The following is a 20,192-nucleotide window of genomic DNA, read 5'->3' on the forward strand; positions in this document are numbered from 1 at the left end:
TCTTTGTTGCAACTGATACTAACTAAATCAGTTATGAGGTGTTTCTTTTGTCTGAACATTCTTTAATAACCAATTAGATTTCTGGACTATTCAAGTGCTCATTAACAGTTTTAACCATGGTATTATGTAGATGTGTTTACTTGCCCTTACCTGGGTGCTGAAGTAGGTAGGCCTCAACCAGGTTGTTAAGCATGTGATTCTTTCTGATACGCTCCACAGGACATCGACAGGTGGGACAAAAGGATGACCGTTCCATCCATCCTGAATAGCAGGCAGCACAAAATGTATGCATGCAGGGCTGCAGGCTATAGACAAGGAAAGCTGCAGTTAAAAATGATGAACCAAATACATTTATTTCATGCACAGTATAACAGAGGAATACCAATTCAAATCCTCATTTTTTTATATTATATTATATTATTATATATATATATATATATATATATATATATATATATATATATATATATATATATATATATATATAGACAAACTGGTCTACTTTTAAATGCATAGTGAAAATTGTTTCAACCAAATATTAGTCAGTGTGACTATGAAAACTTTGTATTCATATTTTGTTAACTACTTTACCTCACACAGTCATACAGCAAGTCCTGACAAATAATACACGTGAGAGACTCTTCCATCTTATCTGTTTTTAACTCTGCTTCTTTGCATACTTCTGATGACCGAGTTTTATGAATTTCTCTTTCTGGATGTTGGGTTTCTCCTTGACCAGAATCTGTTGATTTTCAGTGTATTATTAAAACAAAAAACAATTGTACTATTATAAAAATAGCTAATGCATACACATCTTCAAATAATTAATTTTATACTACTACTCTGAAAATAGTCTTCATAACAAATAAATACAAATTCATGGTAATAATGGTTATAGTAACTTTACTCTGTTGTTCTTATAATGAGACTGCAGAAAATGAAAAATCATTCCAAACATTTTTTTAACCTACTTTGTCCAATTAAAAACAGTTAAAAGCATCAGGTAAGCATGATTGGAAATCAAAGGGAGTCAATGTACAGGTGGCAATGAGCTAAACATGCCTGGAGTATTAGGGGCAACTGCAGTACAGGGAGAAACCCACTCAAACAAAGAGCTCCACACAGAGAAAAACCCATCCAAGATGCTGTGAGGCAGCATAACTAGAAAAGGTCTGCTTCCCTGAAATTAAAAAACAAAAATTCAATTTTCTGACACATTTAATTACTGTCATTAATGTCTGTTGTGATCTGCGTCTAGCCAAAAACTTGAACTACAGGTATCAGTGTTAAATTAAAATTTTAAGTGTATATCTGAAAACAATGTCTCCATGTACAAACACACATTTAAGGGATAGTACAATACTGTACAGGCTCATTTAAAACTGGTAATTTTGCTGTTTGATGAGAATGCTCCTAAAAAAATGAATCACTCTTGCCTGTTGTCTTCCTTTTTTTCCAAGGTGGTTCTGAGTCATCTTTCTCTGAGAGAAAACTGACAGAGCCAGAACTAACTGATGTTGTGATGTTGGTACCCTCTAAACCAGTGGATTCAGAAGAGACGTCCTCTTGACTTGAGAATGATGAACAAGGCTCAGAAGAAGAGATGGTCTCAGAAACAGAAAGGCTGCTAATTTCTACAGAGATAAATACACACAAAAATCCATGCTAAGCCACATTTTAATTACTTTAGTGATGCAAAAAATTACTGTACATGACTTATTAAAATGACGTGCTTGTACGGATGTTGCAGGCACCAATCCTATACAAACATTTACTGTTGAATTTCTGTGTTACCATCAATCCATTAATTTCCAACAATTTCATTGCCTAGGTATCTTTAGCCTTGAATATTTTTTCAGATGACACTCAACTACTAATGGGCATTAATGGTATGGCATGCACAGCAATAGATGTGACACATAAGGGAAACCAATTTGTTTTAGCATGTGCATAAGGTCTAGAATGGAGCATGAACACCTCTTTAGGCAAGTCACTGTATTGAAAAATGAGCTGAAGGTAAACCAATACTGTTACATTTAACACAAATGTCTCTTGGGATCTAACCATAGGTTTAACAACAAGAAACTCTTACAAGACATTACCTGATGGAGAACTAATAATGCTCGGAGTATTGTGGAGGTCAGACATGGATGTAGAAGGTACTGGCTCGTCAGATGATGATTCCTCATTGGTTAAGTTTGGTTGGTTAGAATCACCTGATGAAATTTCACTACATGAAAAAGGGCTTCCTGGAGCGTCACTGTTCAGAATGTCTGTAATCCAAACCAAACAATAGTTATTTAAAAAAACAGATGGGAAGTGCACTGTAAAATAGACTCAAATATGTAATAAAAACTTCATATATACTGTAACTCGGCATGAATAACTATTAGACAACCTAAACAAGTATGCTGAATCCATTATAAATTTGAAAATCCTAGTAATTAGTCAAAGGGCATAAGTTTATACATCACCAACAACACACATCGTGGCCCAGAGAAGTACACTTACATTTCTGCGAATCCAACAGCGATAATTTGGAATATCTGGGAATATTAAAGTACCTTTGGATAAAGGCATCACATCAGAGAACAATTATAAAATTACTTGTGTTAAGCTTTAAATTAAAAGACAAAGAGGAAGGGATGCACTTTCATATAAAGGTTTGGCAGTTAGAATTATCTGCTGCATCAAATTCCTGGAATCATGCACTCATAGGGTCAAGAAACAGAATGTTCTAGTCTTCACATTAGTGGAAACTTGACAATCTTCTTTTGATTTAGAATGAATGTTAATGAGGGGAACGTACGAAAAGTTCTTTCTGCATAACCCTAGAACTGAGTCATGCTTCGTCCAGTTTTCTTAACACACTTAATCCAAGGGAGGATCACGAGGCAGCTGGATCCTATCCCAAAAATCATTGAGTACAAGGCAGGAAAATCACCTGGATCAATGCCAGTGCATTGCAAGATTAATACACACACACGGGTCCAATTTAACAAGGCCAGTTCACCTAACATGTCGATACATAAAACAGGATTGTCTATAAGATTATCAGATTACTATTTTACCATATCTAAAAAAAAATCTACAGGTGGATACATGCTTGATTTCAGTACACATCCTCTTATCTCTCATCACGATCACCCAAAGATAAACACAGTACAATCTTGAGATAATCTTAACCCATATGAGAGGAATGGCTACAGTTAAACTTGACATGCTTGTCTCTACCTATGTCAATATCTAGCAACTGAACAAGGCTTTCTTTCAGGTAACACACTTTATTGGTTTTCTTGCATGTTTTTGAGCTGTTCTGTAGAAATGAATAACTCATATGGATAATGGATTTAATCATAAATTTCATTTCCTGGTTCTAAGGAATGAATGAATACTAACCTACTTTTACTTTGTTAAAGCCATACACCTACACAATATGTTAAGTATAAATACCTGCTGTAAGTAGTTTTGTTACATTCATTTAAACACACCTGATCCGACTTTCTCTTCAGCATTTACAGCTTGGTACATATATGCAATTTCTAAAAGGACATAAAGCATAAAAATGTGAGTAATAGATCTGGGAGGTATAAACAAAACTCAAATTTCAGAGAAATACAAATGCACATAAAATTAAGCCACATGTTAACATTTTTCTGCAAAATCATAATTCAAAACCTGCAGTATCTCGTTAAAGATTAAAGCATTCAACAAAGCTTTGGACAGGTAGTGTGGTCTAGTGGCTAAAGCCCTGGACCTTAGACCCCTAAAATGACTGGGTCAATCCCAAGTCACTTTACCCGCCTGTGCTCCAGTTGTAAAACACAGAAATGAGCATTTGTGCTACATCTCTGAATAAGTAAAACATTTTTAAAAATATGCTACATTTCAAGTTAAGAACGTTGTGAAAACACTTTCATTTAAAATTCAGACTTAAACCCAAAATCTACCTTTTGCAATCACCCACACACTCAAGTTGAAACCCATTTACAATGTCACAAAAGTGCAAGTATCTAAGCGCAAACAAATTCACAATGTGGGCAAATCCCAATTTCAACAAATTATCTGAACCACGTTGGGCAAGTTTTGAATCTACTCCCAGCCATGAGTCCTCATGGGATTTGTGAAGCTGACAAAAAGAAACACCATTTTAACAACAGTATCAGTATCACAAGAAGCAATACATGATGAGGAACACAATACCTTGTTCTGGCTCATTTTTTTTGCATACGACGTAGATTACGTCTCCATTTTGAAGCCGACATTTCTGACTCTTCACCACTTTTGATTCGTTAATCACTGTTCCTTTCACACTAAAAAAAAAAAAACATATAAATTAATAAGATAAAACTTAATACTGACCCATCAACAAAACTAAACATGACAAAAACATAACCTTTTAAAAATTCAATGATACAAACTCACCCTTCCATGCATCATCATTAATGCAGAGCAAAAGTTAAAACATAAAAATTCTTCACATGAAAACTGCCCTCAAGTTTTATTTAAGCCAGAGACAATAACATTTGGCACAGTGGTGGCACTGCTGCCTCTCAACAAAGAGGCCAGGGTTTGTGCCCTGGGTGCTCCCTGTGTAGAGATGTTCTCCACATGTTCACGTGGGTTTCCTCCCACAGTCCAAAGATATGCTTGTTAGGTGAACTGGCGTTCCTAAATTGACCCCTGCTGTGTGAGTGTATGTGTTCATACTGTGATGGAATGGTGCCCTTGTTCAGAGATTGTTCCTTTTTTTCTGCCAATGACTGCTGGCCCACAACCCTACCCTGGATAAGCGGGTTTGGAAAATGGATGGATGTACATTGAACAATACTGATAGCTTTCCAATGGTAAGAAAATTATGTATCTCTCTGTAGTGTACATCTGTTTCAATGCCTCATGAAAATAAAATAAATATATTTTGAGCAAATGACTCTCACATATACAAATTTTTATGGCTAACAATGTATTTTGATATTCACTTAAAACAAATCTAATTTTGTCAAGAGTTTCCAACTGCTGTGTGTCCTGATGTTGTGTGTGAGCAAAGAATTTTCTAATTGGAACATTCACTTCACTGCAGATATGCATATTACTTATGTCTGAGCACTGCGCCATTAACAGCATACTCTCCATTTGTCAAGGGATTACTAAACAAAGGCTCCCACTCTCTTGATGTGTTAAATTAGTGGGAAATGCAAAGAATCCAAGAGAATTAGTTAGCACTTAACTGTCAAGGTTTTGCCTGGCTGTTTAAAATGCAATTTGAATTGTATTCCTTGAGGTTAATTAGCTATGAATAATAAATTATGTGGGTTTTCACAGAGGAAACATCACCTGTATTCGGCAGATTTCCCTTTTGTCTCTTTTAAAGAGCTTCTTAATAGAAGAGCAAACAATGAATTATTCTTGTTCATGTAGAGAGGCCCTTTTTCGGATTTGGGAGTGGGGGGAGTGGAATAGACAGAAAAGAAGCCAGAAGTGGTTCTCCTACTCCGTCGATTCAGCACTTTGCAGAACACTGAGCTCTTTGATTACCCTGAAGTAACAGCAGAATCGTTACAGGCACAGGTCAGTTCACTTTTAATTATGGAGTCTGGCACTGTTCCATATTAATTATATATCGAATGCTACCAGAATGTTATTTGGTTAGATTTTGCTTTATCGACCTATGAAATGCACACGTTATCTAATGTTAAAAACTGTTAGTATTGCTTAATGGAGAAGTGCAGCTATACTGCACCACATTTGTTAGTAATTGACATATTGTAACAATAAATCAAAACCTGTCTATTTTACTGCATATACCGCTGAAGTCAAAAGTTTACATATACTTCTGATGAATTCTTTAAAACTCACTTTTTAACCCCTACACAGATTTTATACTCACAAACTATAAATTTGGCATATCATTTTAAGACATCTACTTTGTGCAGGGTAAACGTAATTTTTTCCAACAATGTTTGCAGAGTATTTCACTTTTTATGCATGATACCACAGTTCCAGTGGGTCACGAGTTTACATACACTTTGTCAACTGTGCCTTTAAGCAGCTTGGAAATTTCCAAAAATGTCAAGCCAAATGGCAATTAGACAGCTTCTTCTTCTTTTGGCTTATCCTGTTAGAGGTTGCCACAGTGGATCATCTTCTTCCATATCTTTCTGTCCTCTACATCTTGCTCTGTTACACCCATCACCTGCATGTCTTCTCTCATCACATCCATAAACGTTCTCTTAAGCCTTCCTCTTTTCCTCTTGCCTGGCAGATGAATTTTTAACATCCTTCTCCCAATATACTCAGCATCTCTCCTCTGCACATGTCCAAACCAACGCAATTTCGCCTCTCTGACTTTGTCTCCCAACCGTCCAACCTGAGCTGACCCTCTAATGTACTCATGTCTAATCCTGTCCATCCTTGTCACACCCAATGCAAATCTTACCATCTTTAACTCTGCCACCTCCAGCTCTGTCTCCTGCTTTCTGGTCAGTGCCACTGTCTCCAACCCATATAACAAAGCTGGTCTCACTACCGTCCTGTAGACCTTCCCTTTCACTCTTGCTGATACCCGTCTGTCACAAGTTACTCCGGACACTCTTCTCCACCCATTCCACCCTGCCTGCATTCTCTTTTAAACTTCTCTTACATAATCCCCGCTACTCAGTACTGTTGATCCCAAATATTTAAACTCATCCACCTTCGCCAACTCTACTCCCTGCATCCTCACCATTCCACTGACCTCCCTCTCATTTACACACATGTACTATGTCTTGTTCCTACTGACCTTCACACCCAATGCAAATCTTAGCATCTTCTGATAGCCAATTATCTTAAGTGGAGTCAACATGTGGATGTATATTAATGCCTATCATCAAACACACCGCCTCTTTGCTTGACATAATAGGAATATCAAAAGAAATAAGCCAAGACCTCAGAAGAAAAAAAAAAATGTGGACCCCCACAAATCTGGTTCATCCTTGGGAACAATTTTCAAATGCCTGAAGGTTCTACATTCATATGTACAAACAATAATACACATGTTTAAACACCATGGGACCACAAAGCCGTCATACCCCTCAAGAAGGAGATGCACTCGGTCTACTAGAAAAGAACGTACTTTAGTACAAAATGTGCTAATTAATCCTGGAACATGAGCTAAGGACCTTGTGAAGATGCTGGAGTAAACGGGTAGTCAAGTATCAATAGCCACAGTGAAACGAGTCCCTTATCACCACAACCATAACCTGAAGGGCTGCTCAGCAAGGAAAAAGCCACTGCTCCAAAGACACCGTAAAAAAGCCAGACTGCAGTTTGCAGTGGCAAATGGGAACAAAGATCTTACCTTCTGGATAAATGTCTTCTGGTCTGATGAATCCAAGAACAAACTGTTTGGCCATAATGACCATTGTTCTGTTTGGAGGAAAGAGGGTGCATGTCAAAGAGCACCATCCCAACCGTCAAGTATAACCTTAAAGAATATGTGTCCCCTTATGCAGAATGTTCTCTAACATTAGAGCAGACATGAAGTACACATGCTTGTGGTATGGGCAAAGTTGTTGTTTGTCCGCAAATCTGCAGTTCCTGCACATTTTGTATATGTATGTACTTCCTTTCGCTGCTGCTCTTGGATTTTGCTCTGCCAAGTGTCTGCACTACCTTTCTTCACAAATGACTTATCATGTGAGCATCTTCATAAATTGTTTATGAAGAAATGAAAAGACGCCTATTGCCCCAAACTTCAACAGTATCCCTGTTTGAATGTGGTCTTTGAAGCATATGTACAGTCACTGCAGACAACTCAATGCAGCCCTATACTTTGTAGGTTTATATACATCTCTCTCTCTCTCTCTTTCTGAACAAGTTAAAATTGGCATTGTCCTATGAGTGTGGATCCATGTACATGAAAGTATGAGTTGACCGTATGGTTTTATGTACTCGAGGACACCAACTGGAAAGGAGGGGGCAGTGCATTTAGGATGGAAGCCAGGAGACACTTCTTTGTTATTCACTTGAGTACTCGGCCAAGACATGGAGTTGAAGCAGAAACCTTGACAACCTTTAACAAGTATCCGGATAAGACACCCCACCTAATATTGTGACACAACATCCTATATGATCTTAATTGGAGTTCCAATTTCACTGATACTGTAAAACACCAGATAGAAATGGCATTTCTATTTATGGGATTCACATCTGGCTTGAAGAACTGACTTTTATGTAGTTAACTAAATTATAAGAATATGATTTATGTAAAATCAATGAGAAAAAAAAATCAGTTCAGGAATAAAGCTGAAAATCTTTAGTTATACACTAAGAACAGTAGGGTCTTTGTTAACCATTACTTTTGACTTTTTTGTCTTCCATCTAGTTTTTATTTTAGACTTCATACTTCATAATCCAAGGTTCAATAAATGGATGGACAAAACAAGAACTGACTTGGACAGATTTCCAATAGTACAATAATTTAGTCAGTAGATTTGCAAGATCATGCTCTCTATCCATGCTTCTAATCTCTTTTAAACATTTTTTCACATTCTACAGTAAATATGATGATGTTTTATATACTACTATCCTGCAAAGCTAGTGGTATAAAGCTCATATTTATTAGATGATTTTAACTAGTTATGATTTCTTCACACAGATAGAATACCTCATATTCTCCAACCACACCTCCCCTGAATCTTCATCCTGAATGATCTTACACTGATTACCAGACACCAGCTTGTTTGCAGAAAAGGAAAGATCACAGCCTGCAGACAAAAAAGAATGGTAAGTTAATCAGATCATTTATCACAGGTACACCACCAATGCTGGAGGGGATCTTTTGTTTTGCTTGTCTTGAACATGAGAGGAAAAGGACTCTCGTTTTTCAATCTGTCCACCACTTTACAACCTGCAAACTGTGCTTGAAACAGATAAAAAATTCAGTTTTCAGTTGAAGCTGGATTTAGGGTGCTGTGGGCGGTGTGTACCAGTTAATAAAGCAGTTATGTAACGTGAAATAAGACACTGACAAATGCTATGAATGAATCTCCTGTATCTAAATTAACACACTGTTCAATTACATGCAAATTACCAGTGATTTTAAATATGTGTGTTAGGCAATTTACACCCTCTTATTATAGTTCAAATATTGCATTATCCCTTGCCAAGAGCAGGCACCAGAGATTTAACATTTTTTAACAGAAACTCTATCACAATTATATAATTCAAGGTGCATAAACTGATATTGTTCTTCCTACATGAGTGATCCCATCCAGAAGAGGATGGCTTTGAAGAGGTGAATGGGTTAATGTGATGAGGTGTCAAGAAGTGACCAGTTACTGACCACTACTAAAAAGAAGAGCTCCTCACTCAAAGTCACCCCAACAATTAGAACCACAAACCACTGTGAGTTTCCACGCACCGCTAGGTATTCATTCATTAACAACCAAAAAACCTCAACACTAGTTCCATTCCATCTGAACTAGTGTGGTGCTGAGGTGTCACCTGTTGCAGGGCTGCACTCAGGTCCTAACCTGGGGTCCTGAGTTGGTTTGTCATGTGGTGGGTGCGGCAATGCACTGTATCAGCGCGTGCTCCTAAGTGTATGAACTTATCTAATTACTAGAAAAGGCTTGAAGTATACCTAAAACTCTATCCATTCACTTTAAAACTTGCATAATCCAAACCAAGGGTCGTGTGAGGCAACCTATATAATATATATAATTGATTTATAAAAGATGCATTAACTGTTGACTTAATCACACTCTTGTCCATGAAACACAAACATCATGTCAGGTATTTTCACTACAACATGTATAGACACATTTTTTTTCAGAATTAACATTAAATTGAACAGTGAATCTACTTCACACAGAAAGAACAACTCTCAGAAGTGATACCTTTCAGACCAAATAGGTGATGATGAAAATATGATGCTGACTGAAGTACTCATTAAAAAAGTGTGAACATACAGAACACACCTTTCATTTCATTTGGTAGTGTTAGCAGACACTTTTCAGAGATACCTAAACTGTAAATTAATCACTAATGCTTTTAATAGTGCCACAGCAACCCATCACCAAGTAGGAGCTAACCCTGAAGGTCCAGTTCAAGCCCATCACAGATCATATTAACGCGAAACAAAATCTAGCAGCACAAGATAGGGCAGAGGCTGATGAATTCATCATGCTATATCCGTCCTTTAACTTACTGAAGCTGTTTTGTCCATTGCAGGATCCTGAGAAGCCAAAATCAGATCTGGATGGGATACCAGGAAATACCAAAGAAAACCCATAAAGATGCAGGGGAAAATGCACAAAATCTACTAAAATCAGGTCAATAAACCAAGCAAGAAGCAGTTAAGATGAAGTGCTAAACACGCTGCTACCATGCCAAGTGCAACTTTTTTTTTTTTTTTTAATAAATATATAGTTTTAAAATTGGATTAGCACCATCTCCACAAAATAATTTTTTATCAGAATCTGTAATAATTAATCATTGGCATTCTTTAAACATTTAACAATGAATATTGTGAGAACATGTATCTGTGACGGAAGAGACATGTAAATGCTTTGTGGAGCAAGTGTCTAACAGTTCAAATTATTAAGTTCATTATTAATACACTTTATATTTAACCTCAGATATTAGCTTTTTTCCTTTTAGAGTTTCTGGAAGCTATTGAATGGTGCTGTGCAGGTTAAGAACTGCCAATGAAAGTTAAGATGGCACACTGCTGGCAGCTGTTTTCATTTGACTGACAAATTTCTTCTTGGCTTCTTTAAAAAAAAAAAAAAAAAAAAAAAAAAAACATTTAATACATGATTTACAAAAATGCACCTTCACAAAGTGACTTTTGATGCTGTCAGGTGAACAGGCTGTTAAGGTTTCAACTTTGGAAATGTTTTGTAATGCCCAAGACAAGAGGTGGTGACACAATTCAACTGTGAATTTCAATTGAATTATCCACTACAGAATCGCCATAATCCAGTACAGGGGTGCAACATCAGCCACAAAACAGGTGCACACCCACCTACATTGAGATATACAATTCCAGTTTAGAGATGCTAAATAAACCTGAAGAAAACCCACACTGCCTTCCAAAGAACAGATGGCTTCCACTCAGAAAATGGCTAGGCCGGGGAGCTGAACAAAGTACACCAGAGCTATGAGGCAAAAACATTAACCACTGCACCCCCAAACTGCTGTAAATGTTTATTATTACAGGTTGAGTATTCCTAAAACAAAATTGAAAAATGCAAATCTTTTTGAGTGCCATCTTGACACCACCTATGTTGCCTTTCATTTATTTTGGTCCCAATGATGCATCAAGCACCGCAAACAATGACTGGAGGTTGGACAGGGAGTGATGGGGGGGTGGTTGTACATTGGTACAGTTGTCCCACTTGAACAGCCATGAAGCTAGGACACACAATCGACAACTGGAGTTGGGGTCTCCCATAAATCAGCAAATGCCACGAAGCACCATCACTTGATTGACCATTGGAGGGTTAGGGACCCCTGAGAAACAATGCAACACTGTACAGATGCTGCAGTGGGGTGTGCAACAAAGTGCATGTCACAAGTGGAAAATTCTAGACCATGGGTCTCTTTTATAACACTTGGTTTGAAAGTGAGTGTGAAATATGTGTATGCCAAAAAAAATAGGATCATCCATACTCCAAAAAAAAATCAGATTTACAGTATAAAACCCACCATACACACATTTCGACAAAGTTTGCCTTTATGATTCACAATTATTTTGTAAATATGCATACAAAAACACACCTCACTGTGGTATCACAGATGACTTGCGTGTTGATGGAACGTCATGGCTCATGGTTAACAGAAGCAGCTCTATTCTCGCTAGGTGCCCTTATTGGAATGAGTGCAGTAAATTACTCCAATTACGTTAGGAAAACATGTTGTCTACGGTGCTTGTGGAGTTGATTGCTGCATTCATTTTTGATTAGAATGCAATTGTAGATTTATATTTCAAGAAAGATATCCTCCCACCCCCCCTTACTACCTGTTTGATTTACATTGCATAACATTCTTAGACCTGCTTAAGCCATGTTATGTTTTATATCTGTGAACCCACACCATATGAAAACTTAACGTAGCACCCTGTCATTCAGTTATTGGCTTCCAGCACAGCGGCCATGATGGAGTGAAGCTTGGCTGAGATATTACTGATGTATCAGCCATTCTGCTGAAAAGTGCTAGCCAATATAAACCGTTTAAAAAACAAAAATGCTCCTCAGTGCAAATACTCAACTCTTAAAATGGAACAGCTGTGCATTATACTCCTCACTACTGAGAGTTAATACGTTTGTCATATTGAAGCACATTATAATAACGGCTCAGTGATACAAATTATTATACAAGCAAGTCGTCATTTAGCTGATTTGGCTGCATTACCCCACTTGATCTTGTGTGTCCACAAGATAACTCATTATGTATATGGAAATACTCCAAAATCTGAAAATATCTGGACTCCAAAATGGTCCCAGGCATTTTGAATTAAGGATATATTTTTTTTTTTTGTCTTTTAGTGACTGGATTTGTACTTTTTGTATCTTACTTCTTTAATAGTACAAATGCAAAAAACTATACTCGGTGCAAAGCTTATTTTAAATAAATAGGTTTGTAAATTACTTAATTAAACTGACAGGTTTTTAAATGCTAATATAAGTGTGCTGAAATGTATGCTGTTTCGAACTGTAAATGCCATACCTTACCAATGGGTTATGTTCTGTTAGAATAGCTGGTGCTTTGCACAGAATTTGGCAGCAATCTGTCCAATGTTCTATTTAATCTCTTTATCTGACTCATTAAATCCAATGTAATGATTACTGGGAGCTGGAGATCTTTATTTTAAGATTTAAGTGCAGTAAAACATGACTTCTGTAGTTAAATTAAATATTGCTAGTCAAGCAGTGTGTCTCCAGTTATAAATAAATTATCAGTTACGTTCATAACATCTACTAACTTGTGCTTCATCTCTAATGTAGGCTACGTCCACCCTACTACTAAACGGCATTTTTAAATAAAAAATAATCTCTGTCAACACTCGCATTTCACTTTGTTTACGTAAGTATTTTTCATCTATACGAAAACAACCAAAAATGCCTACATAATAATCTGCCTACACTGGGCAGGTGTGCAGCACAGACGTCTTTAACTGGACACATGCTGTGCGATTTTGACATGATTTTAAGCCCAATTTGCAGTTGCCGGGTGATTTTCTGAGTCAGCCAGAATTGGTGCTTCATTGGCAATCATTTCACATGCAGTATGAAAGAGGCTGCTATTCCCGATTGTATCTTACAATTGGGTTGTTGCATGATCAGAATCATTTCTGCCATGTCTGAAATTTCAAATGGCCATCTTGTAGTGTAAACAGTCTCATATATCAACCACCTGATGTCACCATCAAATTTCCCAAAATTCATCAAGCAGCGACCACAGAGAGTGTGCATTGTACACGTACTGTCTGAACACCCATGTCAAGGCATATCAACCAGACTGAACATGCTGGTGCAGATTAAGCACATATACAACTGATAACTCTGATGAGCATTGTGACTACGTGCTTGACCACAATTTCTAAAAATTGAACAAAACACAATTTAGATGCATGCAGGTAAGCAAAACAACAAGTGACATGGAAAGCAGCTCCTCTGTGCAAGCTATGTCAAAAAATGCTTTTCTTCAGTGAAGGGTGACCAGTCAGGGAATAAGACATTGTAATGTATCCAATCAGGGCAGAGAAACGTAATAAGTACGAACCAACAAGAGTGCGGTGCTCCCTTCTTTTTCGGAAATCTACCTTTTTACACATCCACAGCATAAACAGTGCACCATGTTTTTAAAAGTGTCCGGCTCTGGTGAGCATTTTCAGAAGTATTTGCTTTCATTGGCTGAAGATGCCACTTTAGTAAAAGGCTAAAACGGAGACAAATGTCTGCATTTTTTAAACCAGTACGTAGTAGTGTGGATGGGACCTTAGGGTCACAGGGGATCACAGCCTATCCATTAGGACACTGTGGAACCCCACTGTGGTGGAATACTTAGCAATGCAGCTTCATGTATTCACCATCTTGGGGTCAAGGCAATTGCCAGGCTATTATTTGTGTGATGTGTCGGGATGATTTTTTTCCCATATTTTTCTTATATACCAAATAGGTGGTTGTTGTTGAGTTAACTGAAAAACATAAATTGTCACCTTGACAGTATGGGAGTTTGTGTGCCAAGGGCATTCCACCCAAGGTCATTTAACATCGTATGGCAGGTACTCAAACAGGTACTAAGTGGGGGAAAGTATCTTTCTTAAATTAATATGCAATTGTAACCAAGCCAAAAATGAATGTGGTGATCTACCCCACAAGCACTGTATGGCGAATGGAAAACATGCTATTAAAGTATACATTGGACTAAAAAGTATTTTTTCAGTCTGACTTAAAATGTAAAGGGAAAGGAGGGAGAAGAAACAACTTTATAACGTGTTTTGCTTATGTATTTCAGAAAAGCCACTTTTTTTTGTTTACTGTCATCACGATGGAGACAAAGAAACTAAGTCATCCAAGACCACCAGCAGAGTCGACACAGTAGGTAGCACATGAAGAGTCATCCTTGGAAAATTAAACAGTAAATACAGAGGTATGGTGTAGTCTTCCAAAAATGGTGTTTTGTTACTAGTGCCAGTTCCCTCCATTATGAGGTTGCCCCGAATCAACACACCATCAGATATTTCATTAGTCTTGCTGCAGCAGCAAAGAAGATTTTGCTTTTTGTAAAGATATATATTTGTGTTTGAATTTAGTTGACTCTTTAGTTGATGATATAGCAGCACTTGCACGTTCATAGTGCCTGTAGTAGTGCTTGAAGAGCCTCCTTACATTTGCATTTTAATCTGTAAATTGTTTTGTGGTTTTGAAAAGTTCAGTCAGTGTTATTTTTTCCATTGTGGACATATTTTCAATTTTTCTTTTATATAATCGTGTATTAATTGTTTAAATGATTGTGACCATACTCTGATCTATGCTGTTTAAAAACATTTACTTGTCTACCTCCTTCTTTGAAAATGCACCTTTTTTTACAAATTGCATTATTACCTCTTTTACCTCTGAATGGTTTTACTCTTTAGTTGTAAACCTCTCCTTCAGATTCACTGTGTTATCATTGATAGCTAATAAAAATTATCCGGAAAATGGAACAGGTGTGCAAAGACAGACGCCAGTGAGCAAGCAGGTATATCCTCAGTGGGGAAACGTCAGCAACCAGGGCGGTCGGACAACTTGTGCGTGCAACATGTTTTAGTCTTTTATATGAAGATAAATAACTTCTTTTTACTCTTTCTATAGCATATGAGTTAGTTATAAAAATACAAAATGAAACAAGAAGTCCAAGTATCATCTTTAATCCACTAAAATTGTAATAGTTTCCAACGGTTAGAATTTTCAAGCAAGGTGTTAGGGTAACATGCAGTACCTGCTGCATTCATGTTCTAAGGAAATTTATGGAGTTACCACTTGTGATGTCTCACCTTCCCACTTTATTGTACTCACATAAATTTCCAGTTGGGTTTTGGCAGGAATCGAGGGATGTCGTTAATTTACTACTTGGTCCACACAACAAGAAATTAAAGCTAAGCTCCATTTTTTTTTTTTTGGTGAAAAATCCAACTAGACAAATTAAGCATGCACTCCATCACTCCAAATAAAGTTAAACAAAAAAATGTCACTTTAGCCTGGACAGGTTATTCCTGTTTTATTTGATGTTATTCAATGAGGTTAGAGGTTAATTTTGTGTCACAACTCAGTTAATTTGTGTAACATAGTTTTCTCTGAATTTTCCCACTGGGAGCTACCACTTCAAAGGTTGTTCATGTTTAATTTCCCACCGGGAAACTCACATTTACATTCTGATCACACCATGTGAATGCTGCATTACTCCAAATGTCTTATGATATTCCAATCAAAAAAAAAAGAGAATGAAACTGGGGCAAAAAGACTAACTAGCAATTTTTGTGTGATTTGGTAACGTACTGTAGCACTCAGGACAAGAAAAAGTGAGCTTTAAAGTGTAGAGTTATTTGGAACACGAATAATTTCTTTTCTTGTGATGTTATTTCAAGACCTGTTGAGCGCCTATTGAGCCCACCCACAGCAATGACCCAGACAAACTTTTCTGCCAGACAAAACTACTTCCATCTTTCTAGGGCCAGATCCAACAATGAAAACCCAGACAGCTCTCTATTCGCAGTTACCTGTGGCCTGCCACCAGCTAATCAAGTTTATGTTGATGCAAAGCAGAGCTTAGGAAGACCAGCAAACGAGACACAATGAGACAGAAGTTTACCACACAAATGGACTGATTCATGCCACGCCAGCCTTCCCATCCCCCTTCTGTCTCAGGCTTTTCAGTTCTGCACTCGCCAGACTCAATGGGGCTTTCAGTGATATGAGACCAGAGGGAACTATGAAGGGGTGCACCTCCCCCTTTCAGATGCCCAACATCACGATAAAAAGAAAGCAAACTTTACAGCACTCTGCTCCCAGTGCCCACCGTTGACCAGAGTCAATTACATATTTGGTCAAACATTGTTCTGACTACTGGTTTCACTTTGATAGGAGAATTTCAACTCACATGTCATGAACAGAGATTATACAGGATGCACTTCTATTATTTGGATCTTGGCATATACATAAAATATTATATTTGATTCGCAAGGTTATACATCCAGTTATGTTAAATACATATAAAATCAATTTCATGCAGTGGTACATCCAATTGATCTTCTTTTGATGATGCAGCTGTATAACCATTTAAGAATAAAAGTGTTAAATCTGCCCACACAAGTTTGCTAAAATGTTTAATAGTTAATAAAGTGGGAGTTAAATCCACCATACCAAATGCGTTATTTAAACTAAAGCACATGCATCTCTATAACTTCAACTCAACACAATATTCCACATTTCATTTTCCATTGGAAGATTCACTGCAAAAAACAAAACTACACTACAAAAAATTAAAGGAGCCACGACCCCCACTTACCCCCCGGATGTATCATAAAAAAATGAAACAACAGCTACCTTTCCGTACACAAACATAAGAGTTAGATGTTATACAGCCTAAAATAATGTTGTTTCACAATGTACGTAACACAATATAATTTTCCATACCAATATATTTTCATATAAAGAAGTGCAAAAACATCCCATGTGGTTAACTAGCTTACTAAATGCGACATTTTGGAAAATGGATAGGGATTGTTTCCACTTTCAAAAACTTTGAAAGCAGAGTACTTCCTTAGCTCTCTACATTTTACCTTTCTGCACAAAAACAGCTATAAAAACCTTTTACTAGAAGTGGCTTAACTGTATTTTAGATTTTCTCTGGATCTGTGCAGGAATAAATGAGTGCCAAAATGGTCACGTGAAACAAACAAGCGTTAGTTCATTCACACCACCTCTTCTTGCCACACCATTTCTTCCTCCTTTTTGTGTATGCTTTCAGACCATTACAGTCATACAGATCAAGTGTATTATCTGTCATTTCATTTTTAAACCCTTTTTTTCAGTTTGGTGAGACACCTCACAATATTTTTCTCTCACTTCTAAGTACCACACATTTAACTTTTACAGCAATCACCCAATACAATCACACTAGGATTAACTATGACATCCTAAAGGGCTTCATATTCCTCTTGAGTTGATCCTACCTACTGTGTATCCTAGCATGGAGAGATGTCCAGGTGCCCCGAGGATTGGTGGTGGGTCCTCTCTTCTTTCTATACACCGCCTCACTAGGTCCTAGCACTGAGTTCTATGACTTTTTGTATCAGTGTTATGCTGATGATACACATCTGTACCTGCCCTTTCCTTCCAGTGAACCTACAGTGTATCAGCTAGAATTTCTGCATGCCTCACCGATATTGCAACCTGGATAAAGAAACACCATCTCCAGTTCAACCCGGCAAAGACGGACCTTCTTGTTATCCAAGCTATCTATTCAGCACCCCATCTTTTGATCAGCTTGGCTCATTATTGCTTACACCTTCCAAGGAAGTATGCAATCTTTGGGTCATAATCAATAATCAGCCTTCTTTCAGGAAACATGTTGCTGCAATCACTAGGTCTTTCAAATTCACTCTGAGATAGATAGATAGATAGATAGATAGATAGATAGATAGATAGATAGATAGATAGATAGATAGATAGATAGATAGATACTTTATTAATCCCAAGGGGAAATTCACTAATAAATGAATGCAATACACTCTGTACAATATACTTAAGATTAGACCGTATCTGAAGGAGTATGCAGCACAACTCCTGGTTCAGGATTTGGTCTTGTCACATCTGGACTACTGCAACTCTCCACTGGCAGGAGTACTAGCATATGTTGCCAAGCTACTGCAGATGCAGATTCCTGTACCAGCAGATTCCATATTTTCCATTTTCATCACATCACTTTACCCTAACACTCTCAGGGGTCATAATCTGTTCAGTACTGAATCAAAATCACTTTCTCCACACATGCTGCTCAATTTCATTGGATTACAGTATGTTTCACCCTCTTGCATTAATTATCAGGGGTACCACATTCTACTTCCAAAAACCCATATGCTCCCTTCTCCATAGGCCACCTTCCCCTGACTTCTTGAAGTAACCCTTTCAATTCACATTAGGTCAATCATAAGCATCACACTTTCAACTTTTTTTTTCTGGTTTACTCTTCTCTATGTCAGACTTTCCTCCCTGTGTCACGATCTCCACTTTAACGAGATGATTTTTACCACACTTTTAGGTGTACCACTGCCTATCCACAGACTGGCTTTTCAAACACGGCACTATTCTCACCACCATTTCCAAGACTCAACCGCTTTCCGTTTATTAAATTTCTTCTGGTGCCACGCTTTTCGTTTGCTCCTGATCGTAACGTTTTTTCAAGAAGCAGAATGTCCACACGGTTTCCTCTGCCTCTAGATGGAATTACACACACAATATTCATGGTAGCGCCCACTGGGTTCACAACTTGGATCCATTCGGAGTCGACCATTCCCGATCCCCAAACCTCAAGTCACTTTTCACGCTCTCCAGCCCTGCTAAGTTCCACTCCGTCGCTTACCTTTCTTTCCCTCGATGATGAACTCTTTGCTGAACAGCAGGATCTCAGATTCTTTCTCCGAGGACATACGGACAAGCTTCCCCCACGGCTGTCCACTTCTCGACTCTCCCGTTTCACTGCTTTGCATTTTTGCCAGACACTTTCGCAGGAGGGGACTGATGGATCACTTTAAATAGCCGCGGCGACTCTTTTTTTCCTTTCTTTTTTTGTGCAGTCCTTGCAGTGTTAACAGAGAGTGTATGAAATTGTAGCCGAGTTAAAGTAAAGCACCTTGATGTTGGCTGACACTGCCAGACACACCACCGAAGTGTCTCCTGAACGAAGAGACTCCCTCACTCGCGACCCACAGCAGCAGGGCCTCTCCTCCCCTCACCGACGACACCACCCGGCTGCAAAGCGACCAGGCCACGGGGAAGAAGACGAGCTGCTGGCATGCAATGAAGCCCCTCACTCGGCTCTCAGAAAAGTTACTTGAAACGATTCAAAAAACAATAAAAGAAAAGCCCCTTCATTAAGTGCAATTCGCAGCACTTCCTGGCAACCAAAGGTATTTACAGAAATCAGCTGATCAGGAAAGGGCGGAGCCAGGACTGTGAAGGGGCGGGGGAAGGGACTGAAGCCAAGATGGGGGCGGCCATCTTTAGAGAGGGCAGGTGTAACCGAGTAGCTTGGAAGAAGTATGGCAGAGACCAAGTGGACATCTGGCTTTTTGGAGCTGTTTCGTTTAAAAAATGAAGTGGGAACAAACCTTCAGAAACAGAGAAGGAAAGTGATGAACTCCTTTTTGTTTACAGGTCTTGTCCTCACTGCTTTGTACAGGTGATGAGCAGGGACAAATCTTAAGTCTAAGGGCCCCTAGGCCTAACAATACAACGGCCCCCCTCCTCTTCCAATCCCTGCAACCTGCTAGAGCCAACCTGTCAACACTCTTTTCATCCAACTGCAGATGCCTGTTTGTATTTATAGGACATCAAACACAATGCTGTAACTTGGTTGTACTAGCTGAGTAAATAGCACCAATTACATGCTTTTGTAACAATAATTTACATTGTGATTAGTGTGCTTTTTGTAAAGCTCTTTCA

At 38.1% G+C, this 20,192-nt stretch overlaps 1 protein-coding gene across 1 annotated transcript in view; it reads right to left on the reverse strand.

The window, feature by feature from the left end:
- Positions 1-19,676, reverse strand: part of chfr (checkpoint with forkhead and ring finger domains, E3 ubiquitin protein ligase) — a 40,602-nt gene extending 20,926 nt beyond the window's left edge. Inside the window, exons 1-8 of the mRNA XM_028825426.2 lie at positions 19,111-19,676; positions 8,645-8,744; positions 4,204-4,313; positions 3,492-3,542; positions 2,103-2,273; positions 1,437-1,634; positions 592-742; positions 151-305 (exon numbers count right to left, since the gene is read on the reverse strand). Coding sequence (XP_028681259.1) covers positions 151-305; positions 592-742; positions 1,437-1,634; positions 2,103-2,273; positions 3,492-3,542; positions 4,204-4,313; positions 8,645-8,744; positions 19,111-19,237 — 1,063 coding nt within the window. The 5' untranslated portion in view covers positions 19,238-19,676. The remainder of the gene's footprint in view (positions 1-150; positions 306-591; positions 743-1,436; positions 1,635-2,102; positions 2,274-3,491; positions 3,543-4,203; positions 4,314-8,644; positions 8,745-19,110) is intronic.
- Positions 19,677-20,192: the final 516 nt, after the last annotated feature.

Source organism: Erpetoichthys calabaricus, chromosome 18 (assembly GCF_900747795.2).
Source record: "Erpetoichthys calabaricus chromosome 18, fErpCal1.3, whole genome shotgun sequence".
Taxonomy (NCBI): domain Eukaryota; kingdom Metazoa; phylum Chordata; class Cladistia; order Polypteriformes; family Polypteridae; genus Erpetoichthys; species Erpetoichthys calabaricus.